Here is a 9,810-nt window from a genome sequence, read left to right as displayed (position 1 = left end):
TGGCATTCAACTGGGAACAATGAAGTGGCTAAGTGTTGTCCTGATCGTCGCCTGTGTGGTTTCACCCACGTTTGCGAACATGTGCGGTGAGTTTCGTTGGGAATATTTGAGGTGCACTTGATTATCCTTTATATCGTGTGGCGTTAATTGGGTAGTGAAAGTCTCACACGCTTGAATGTGTTTCTAACGGCCCAGGCTCTTTATAACTAACCACAATTCGAGAGACTAACTGGTTGTGGAAGTGCCTTGCTATAACCCGCAAAATGAAGTATGAAGCGGTGACAAGCAGAATCCTGATTGTTAAAAAGTATGTCATAAAGATGGTCTGCTATCTTCCTATAAGAAGTGCATCATCCTTCAGGCTACTCTATTCCGACTATTTTTATTAAACCCCTATTGCTTGTACAGCTACCAAGATATTTGTATAATGAGAAATAGACAAGCCGGAGAACACTTTTAATAATAATAAACCAAAAACTAAAAAAGCAAAAAAAAAAAAAATAACCCGGATAACTACACGTTTTAAACGTGTGTCGTGGTCTGTTTTTCTTTTTAGAATGTTTGCCTCGGATTTTTAATTATGTTCTTTGTATAAGATTTTCGCCAGTATTTATAAGAAAATAACAAATATTTTAGTTCCCTGTTTTCATGGAAATCCAATCAGGGACTGCAAACAAAGGAATTATAAGCTTTCACTATAATGGTGCCAGTTAAACTAAAAGAAATGCAAGTAATGAAACATTACAAAAATTTACTCATCCCTGTCACCAGCAACCACCCGATATACCATCTGGAGTCAAGATTTGTCGAGCGATAGTCAGAAACGGCTCTCGATCGAGATATCTCTAAGAAGTGTGTGTTCTTTGTTTCGTTCTCAATAAATAAAAAAACGGCAAATAAGCACTATTACGAAGTATAGACGTGTCTACATATAATTAGAAGTTTCTGTAGAGACGTAACACATAAATAGTGTATCGAGCAATCGAATTATAATAGTCATGTATTTTCTTTCATAAAACCAAGTATTCATGAAACCTGAATTGATCACAACTAGAAATTTCAGGAAAAGCCCTGATTTTTTTTGTTAATAAATAAATAAAAACTGAAATTAAGGACGTCATCTTTTTATGCTTTTAAATTGATGAAAACTCACTTAAAGGCGGCCACACAATTAATGTAATAAATACTTTTTGGCTAAGAACATAGTATGCAAGCTTTGTACTAAATCATTAATGAACGTGTCTTTCTCTTTCCCTTTAGCACTCGACGATGACACGGCAAGGGTTCAACTTACCTGTATTAGAGATTTGGCTAACCCTCTGGTGAGTTTGTCGTGGGCTGCTCCAGAAATTTCTAAAAAACGTTTTCAATGCTAAAGTTTTACAATATCATAGTTCTTATCAACGAAAATACTACCCAAGTTAGTGAATATTCTAAACATATATCAGTCACGAAAATATGCGCTTTTCAAAATAAAGAATTGTTTTAATCAATTGTGCTAATTTAAAGCAAGTACAACCTTACTGCATACGCTTCAAGCCGATGATTGTTTTTCTGCTGGCATTTAACCTATCATGCAAGTATATTGACTTTGCCTACTCTACTATGTTTTTGGACAAAATAAAGGTATAGATCAAACATAACAATTGTTTAAATAATTTTTGGCACCGCATAATTGCATAATCTACGAAATCATGGCGTGTTAAGTTTTTACATGATAAAAAATGAAGATGTTAGACACTACTTGAATATACTGAATTATTTAATGTACTATAGTAACCTAATATAATAAGCTTTCTGAATCTGAACTCAATGTTTGCTATCGATAAGACCGATTAAATTAGTTTACTGCACGTTAGGTATTTCTTACGGGGTGCTTGTGCTTGGGAAAGTTTGATTTTGTTTAAAATGAAAGTGACCGCTACATGAGTACCGACATCCCTGCGTTATAGTCTAATAACTCTAATCTCTCATCTTCTTGATGTGGATTGATGTTACTAAGAAGCTTATCATGACCAAATAAAAAAGACATAAATGAATGAACAAATAAAAGGAAATAAGAAAATATAATGGCCATGATCATTAAGCGTATTAAAAATTGAAATGTAAAAGCTGAGTTTTTGCATTTCAATTCTCCAATACCAAAATTATTATATCAGCGTTTTTGTTTGCAATGATGCCTGGAAAAGTGATTTGTTTCCGGCTCTGGTAACTTTCTCGGCTCAATATGGCGTAGACGCGTCTATCGAGGACACGCTACGGAGATAATAGGGAGTTTTCGTAGACCGCGCTGCCCCGTCCGCTAAGCGTTCCGCAACGAAGAAGTCGCTACTGCGCCTGCGCGCCGATAGCCTTGACTGTGGAGTTCCCGCTATCGTAGCGGGTTGCGGAGGGCCTTGCGGGACGGCGAAAACGATCTACGAAAACTCCCTAATAGGGAGTTTTCGTAAATCGTTTCCGCTATCCCGCAACCCTTTCCGGAACCCGCTACAAGATCCGGGTTTGTTCAGTCAAGGCTAGTGGCGCGGAGGCGCAGGGGCGGCTTCTGCGTTGCGGAGGGCTTAGCGGAAGGGGAAACGCGGTCTACGAAAACTCCCTATTAGGGAGTTTTCGTAGACCGGGTTTCCCCATCCGCTAAGCCCTCCGCAACGAAGCAGCCGCTACTCCGCCGGCGCGCCGATGGCCATGACTGTGGAGTTCCGGCTAGCGTAACTGGTTGCGGAGAGCGTTGCGGGACAGCGGAAACGATCTACGAAAACTCCCTAATAGGGAGTTATCGTAGATCGTTTCCGCTGTTCCGCAACGCTCTCCGCAACCCGCTACGATGACCGGAACTCTACAGTCCAGGCCATCGCCGCGCAGGCACAGTTGCGGCTTCTTCCTTGCGGAGGGCTTAGCGGAGGGAGAAGCGCGATCTACGAAAACCCTCTAACACCGAGATACCGAAAATATTTATGTCGCTCTTCTCAATATTTGGGGGGCAGGGCTCCAGCCACGGCGCTTCTTCAGCGCCCCGTTTCGGATTCAGGCGACAAAAACAAGAAAACGGATCGATGAATACCTCAGAGACCGTTGTCTTTTCGCGAATTGTTTAAATTGTCTTACATATAATTGGTTACTACTTTTGAGACTAAAATGTTAAAGTAACCCTTGAAACCATTATCAAGAAAGGTAGTAAGTTAGCTAACTCATTGCGATTGTAGTCCCACCATCTAATGTTCGCCGAGACGGATGAACGGAGTCGGCATCCATGTTACTGCCATCCCGTTTTAAAACAATATCAGGTAAAACAACAACAACAACACCAAACATATTACTTATAAAGTTTTGGTTGGTAAGATATTTCTGCCGAAAAAGTTTTAAGTTGCCAATCTCTGTCTTAAAATAATTGAGAATGAGTGAAAACCGATAAAATCGCGCAAAGGAGGATCGTGTAATCTTGTTGCCCGTCAGCCGAAAACATTTCGTTCTTGTGTGTGCGATATTAATGATTAAATATCTTTCCACTGCTTCTGATAACATAGCGTTACATTAAAAAGTGATACTTCATCTTCATGACACGTAAACATAAAGTTGATCTTCGGATTTGCTCAGCATCTCCAAACAATATTTGCGGAAGCATTGTGTGCCTATGCCCAGTGACACGAGAAGAGATGCAGAGATTAAATGGAAAGTGAATTTTTCGTGACGAGGCATTTTTTTAAATGACAGATATTTTGAAGGAACCGTTCTTTAGATTACTATTATGCGCTAATTGACGACGTAGTTATACATCAATAGAAACTAGAAGCACAACGACATTAAAATAAATGATTTTCTTGGTTCCTTAGATTTAGTGCTGTATATATCATGAGCCCACTATTTTAATTGAATAGTATCACTGTTCACAAAAACAGCGAGGGTACGCGTATATCAAACTTTTTCTTTTCAGTTTCGTGCAAGATTGGACAACGTAGTTGCTCTTTCGGGCTGTGCTGACTCCCTCTGCTTCTTGCGCCAACTGTGCGCCACAGGAGACCTGGTACGTTTATTTTGTTTGGAGCCCGCTTAGGTAAAAGACTTGTTTCGAAATTCAGCCTGCAAATTTGATCATCACCTCGATATATGGCACCTGTGCTAAACTAAGGGCGGCCTTCTTGAGGCGATGATGGAGGAGGTTGAGGATACTATCAAGCGGGGGACATAGGAGGACTGTACGTTCAAGAGGTCAGTACAACTCGTGCACGAATTAGATACGAAGGCTGCGTAAGCGTTTATTTCGAAGTGTGGTCCGGTTAATCTCTCGGCACAAGTCTGTCTTTAAAGCCTTTTGATGGCGGAACTTCATTCGAGTGGCTTATAGGTCGTTGGTTCATACTGGTCCGTTGCTATGTTCACACAATAAAAACTAAAAAAATGAATGAAAAAAAAAAAAAATGGGGAGATCGAAGAATCAATTTTTATCTGCCATTGACGTGCGAACGTGATGGCGCCCAGTGAAATACACTTTTATGGCCACCGTTAGTTTCTGAGCCAACCGATGCCACTGAATTTTAAAAAGGGTCTATTGCCAGCCTAATTTTATTACCAAAGACATTTGCAAAAGTGCTAACACATTAGGACTATTTTGGTTACAGAACACAGCCCTGAACACCTATTTCACGGTGAGTAAAACGTCTTGATACTTATAAGCAAATTTTTGTTATCGTTTGTTTTTATTGCTCACGGTTACCCGATATTGAGTGAACATCGCAGTAGTTCTTTTAGTTAGTTTATCCAGTTTTTGTGTCAATCATGAGCCCATATCGTTCGCATGTCTTAATAATTTAGTTACAATTTGAGCTGACATTTATTAGAGAAAGTATGAAACGAGCCGTAACGGTAACGACTTTATCGTTGTTGGTTTGACAGGGTTTGCATCGCGTTGAAAATGTTATTACACGAACGAGGATTAAAACCGAATGCTTCTTAATGCTTTTATCTTTTTATCGTTATAGAAGCCATAAGGCGTCAAGAGTTGTTTCAAAGCAATCATAAAAAATATATAAATCACTGCAAAATTGCTAACTGCATCATGCAGTGCTTACTTTAGAGATTCGCCCATAGTTTCAAATAATTTTCCAGCTCGAAAAAAGTTATTATCTCCGTTCCTTAAAATAACTTGTGAAACCATGTGCTGAGCGCGTCTGCTGTATCAGTCAAAGTTGTAAACGATTTACTCATTCTTCACTCAAGTTTCTTAGCCCAACGTTTTGAGGTGTTTGTAGTTTATTTAAACATCCACCTCGCCATTATCAAAATAACGCAAGTTTCACGCTGTGCAGAAACTAAGCATCTTCAGCTGCCACATAAAATACGTAAATATCACAACGTCACAAACAGTTGATATTGAAATCAGCGTGGCATAACTGGGAGGACGTTGCAATGTGAAGCCACACTGATAGTTATGTTCCTCTCTACCTGCTGTATGGGACAACACGTCTCACCCCTAATGTAAAACCAATCAGGCAACGTGACATGACATACCCAGAGTGTTTTTTATGATGATAATGCGATTAATGCAAAGCTTTAAGCTTTAAAGATTTGTTTTAAAAGCCGTGAAAGCTACACTAATGCAGTTTGTGCAGGCTAGTTATTGAGATAGGGTGCATGATATAGGCGACTAATCGTGATGGTAAGTCAGATAAGTAACTAAGATATGTTAATTAAATTTTTAATTAGTGAAAATAAACATTTGACTCGCACTACAAACTTGGTGAGAGTCACCGAAAACCACTAAGTCAGTCAATTTTAGAAAGTTATAGAAGAACGAGGGAAGCTAAATAGAGCGCTAAGGTTTTTCCTGATGCAGAGGACCAAGGCTACCAATGCAAAGACACGCACGCGCGTTTTTTTTGTCTCTTACCATTTACGTTTTCTCACGACTAGTCTTGTGCCTGTTACACGAGTGGTAACTTCAGCGCAATACCGCGCTTCTCTAAGAACCGTAGTATTGCGTTTTTAGATGAGCTTTGAGCTTACAGTAGGCGCTCAAAGAGGTACTAAAATTTACAGATTTGGTGGTTTTTCATGACGGTCGGCAAGTTTCTAATTGGAACCACAGGTTTATTTTGACTAGCTGAAAATTAAAAAGTTAATTAACAAACTTTAGTTTATTATTTTACTTATTGTGACGATCAGCCCCCTACATTATGTACCCGTGGTCGTTAACTCACCTACAAACCGCATTAGTGTAGTTCTCCCAACTTTTCTATACAATTACGTAAAGACTAAGAAAAAACAAAAAAACACCATTTATATTATATTCTGTTTTACTAGTTTCGCGCAGTACTGTGGAAGCCACAGGCAGAAAAACAAGGAAAACAGCTTTTGTACGAATTTCGAGTGACAGGAAAATCTTCTGCGAGTACAAATGCGACATCTGGGATATACACAAGAGTGTCAGGGTAAGAAGGGAATTCCTCCTTCCTCTGCCCTCTAACTGACTGAGCTACGCTCTTCCCCCTCTACCTTTGGTAACGCTGTGCGCAACTAATGCAATAGGTCTTTTCCTTTTTTTACAGAGGAGGGGGGGGGGGGCAATAGGGGGATAGTAAACGTTTCCCACCTTATGTTATTTATAGCTTGAAATAAACGCTGCCCAACTCATAGAGAGAGAAAAAAAAACACCAAATATTGATATTTGTTTATTTCCCACAAAATATTCCTTAAACTCTCTCCGATTTCTCCTAAAGAGAACTGAAAATGCATACCACGCGCATATAGAAAGGAAGGTAGTTTTCTCTTTAATTATTTTGTTGTGTTGTTCTTTCTTCTATGTTTCATTTCTAATGAAAGCTGTGCCCCCCCCCCCTTTCCCCCTCCCCCCTCACGTCAAACTTCAACCTTAAAATTCAGGAGCACTAAAAACAAAATGGCGAGGTACGTACGTGATCAAAGCAATGACCCAGGTTTGCCGATAAATAACCGTTCCGATTGAGTTAAATTAGAAAGCTGTCGAAAAAGCATAACGTGGCGAATCCGGCTTTCGAGCACGGCTTCTCCTTATAGCATGTCACATGTATCACCACTTCACTACCCCGCCATGTTCTTTGATAAAATCATAAATATATTAAGAAAGCAAGCTACATGTCGTGAAGTGCCTGGAGTCATTCAATATAATACTGTAATATATATATATATATATATATATATATATATATATATATATATATATATATATATGATATGGCGAGAGGTAAAGAGATGGTTGAAAAAAGGAAAAATAAGTTAAAAAAATTGAAGCGAAAATTATCTTTAAAGTTTTTTTATGCATCGGAGGCAGTATTTGAAGAGCACCCCTTCGAATTTGTTTAGATTAACTTTAATACAATCGTAAACGTCATTCCAGTCGTTTCTGCTATTCGACATTAAACAGCTTCTTCTGAAATTGAACAACACAATTAACTAATTTCCCCACAAAACTTGTCGGTCGAAATGACGTCACATCACTTCATGGTATCACGTGGCATCAGGGCTCGACACCGTGACGTCACGATGACGACACGTGACATCAATATTTGTTCTAAATTTGGTGGGAAAGTTGACGTCACGGTTCAAAGTCATGCTCTTACGTCACTTGATGCCACACAGTGTCGCTACGTGCCGTGACGACGGTGTCACATGATATTGCCATCACGAGGCTTTTATTCGCTTGGCATATTTCATCGCTAAATTTAGCGAAGAAATTGACGTCACGGTTTTGAATCGTTGCATAATGGGACTTGAGGTTCCATGACGTGGTCACGTACGTGACGTCACTTCACGGTTTCACGTGTCCTCACGCAACGTGGCATTAGATCACGTGAAATTGACGTCGCAGTTTCAAGTCGTGGTGTCCCGTGCCACTTTGACGGGATGCAACGTTAATTTTTGTGCCATTCTAATCTGAAAAATGAACGGACAGACGGACGGACAGACAAACAGACGAACTGACGAATGGGCGGACACATTTCTGGGATTAGGAGGTTCGATGAAAAAGCATTCCGGGCTTTAAAGAGCCACAGGAAGTTAACCTTCTGCATTGTTTTCTTCGACGTCCAAAGCCGAACGAAGTCTTCCAGATTCGCAACCTGGCAGCCAAGTGCAACCCTGCACCTGCGGCCGCTGCCGTCCCCGTCGGACCCCGAATAGTGCAGCCCAAGCGACCGGCAGGAGTCGGAGTCGGTGGCTTCCAGAGGGCCCCCGGAGCAGGTGTCGGCATCGGTCCCGGAGTGTGGCAAGGTTGACACTGATTCGCCACTCGAGCAAAAGTGAGTAGCTTAGTAGGAGCATACCGCGAGGACAAAGTTAACGAACGGGCGAGATGGTGTAGGTTACACACACCCTGACACTTCTTTTGTGTTGTCCTTGTTTTTTTTTCGTTGGTTGTGTCCGGTCTAAATTGTGCGAAACTTGCCGTACACTTTCCCTAGACATACCGTGAGATACGGAGCCATATGTTGTTGGGTAGTTGAGAATAGTGGAAAGGTCCGAGAACATTTTTTCACAGTACAACACCTAGTTGATTTCAATTATCAGTAGATCTACTTCTGATTAGGGATGCCGCGAACGTTTTTCGAATCGAAGTTTCGATGATCGAATCAAGTGGTTCGAAAGGTTCGAAAGATTTCGAGTTTTCGAATTGTCTATATCGTAAAATTCGACGGAGGTCGAATTTTCGAACTTGTTAAGCTAAGAACTTCGACGCTTTTCGAACCGTCGAACCTATTACGCTAAAAAATTCGATCTTTTTCGAATTTTCGAACTTATTGCGCTGCAAGGTTCGATGCTTGTCGAACTTTCGAACTTGACTGACCAAAAAATTCGATGAATTTCGAATTTTCGAACTTATTTATCAAGAGAATTCGAAAAGTTTCCAACTTTCGAATTCTGAAATGTCAGAAGTTCGACGAACTTCGAACTTTTAGGGTAAAAGTTCGACGTTCGTCGAACTTCCAAAGACCGACGGACGGTTTCATTTGATTTCAAGTAGTGGGGTACATTCGTAATTTTTTTTTCTCGAATTAGTACACGCGGTGCTGCGTTCCTTACGAAAGACAATGTCGTTTATTTCAATGTTCTGGCATGCTTAGGTTTAAAGAAATAAATCCCCGAAGGGGCGAGGAAGGACGACGGGTTTTTGACGATTATCATTTGTGCCAGATTTGAAGCACGCTGCAGCCGGAGCTATTTATGGTATACTTTTTTAAGAATGATCTATGTATAGCCTAGGTAAGTGCCGTCCCAAGATGTGATGATTGTTATTCAACGTGAGTTTCGAAGAAATGTCCCAATATGTATCTGCTTGCAATTATGACCTAAACTTGATATTTATTTTCGTCTAAGTTGTTTGAGGTATCGCATTTAAATTAACACCACAGACAGTACATATCTAATAGTGTTTTAATTCAGCACGTCATTAAAAGAAAACTTTTTTTTTTTCGCTTCACGTTCCTGGGACGTGTTTCTTTTAGCCTGTACACATTTTGGTAAAAGAAACTTGTTTCGAAGTTCTGAACCTCTGAATATGCAATAGAACACTTCCGATGAATTCTTGATAGCTTTTTTTCTTCTCCTGCTTTTTATTCTCGCAGTTATTCTTTTTTTTTTTTTTTTATTGGCACAGGTATTTAGGTCGAAAAGACAGCTTTAAACTTCCGAACCACTAAGCATGTGACGAGTAGTGCCTTCTGACAACGAGTTTCTAACAATGACCATCTACGCAACCTTTTATGCAGTGAAGAGCGACAGTAGCTACACATATGCATAAATAATTTCAGATTAAAATAAGCTCGACCACGCCCTCTTTCC

At 40.1% G+C, this 9,810-nt stretch overlaps 1 protein-coding gene across 1 annotated transcript; it reads left to right on the top strand.

Annotated features, from left to right (window-relative positions):
• LOC8043576 (antimicrobial peptide microplusin) lies at positions 1-8,264 on the top strand. The gene is made up of 5 exons (XM_040218482.3): positions 1-86; positions 1,261-1,322; positions 3,932-4,021; positions 4,617-4,643; positions 8,064-8,264. The coding sequence occupies exons 1-5, from the start codon at positions 20-22 to the stop codon at positions 8,244-8,246; spliced, it is 429 nt and encodes a 142-aa protein (XP_040074416.1). The 5' UTR covers positions 1-19; the 3' UTR covers positions 8,247-8,264.
• Positions 8,265-9,810: the final 1,546 nt, after the last annotated feature.

The sequence above is a fragment of the Ixodes scapularis genome, unplaced genomic scaffold, assembly GCF_016920785.2.
Source record: "Ixodes scapularis isolate PalLabHiFi unplaced genomic scaffold, ASM1692078v2 PGA_scaffold3__209_contigs__length_174095766, whole genome shotgun sequence".
Lineage (NCBI taxonomy): Eukaryota > Metazoa > Arthropoda > Arachnida > Ixodida > Ixodidae > Ixodes > Ixodes scapularis.
This window is presented reverse-complemented; position numbering and strand designations above follow the sequence as displayed.

Excerpts from the sequence above, each read along its gene's own strand:
- LOC8043576 (XM_040218482.3), top strand. The coding sequence starts at position 20 with ATGAAGTGGCTAAGTGTTGTCCTGATCGTCGCCTGTGTGGTTTCACCC. Across the intron at positions 87-1,260 it reads CACGTTTGCGAACATGTGCG|CACTCGACGATGACACGGCA; the intron begins GTGAGTTTCGTT and ends CTTTCCCTTTAG. Across the intron at positions 4,644-8,063 it reads CCCTGAACACCTATTTCACG|CCGAACGAAGTCTTCCAGAT; the intron begins GTGAGTAAAACG and ends CGACGTCCAAAG.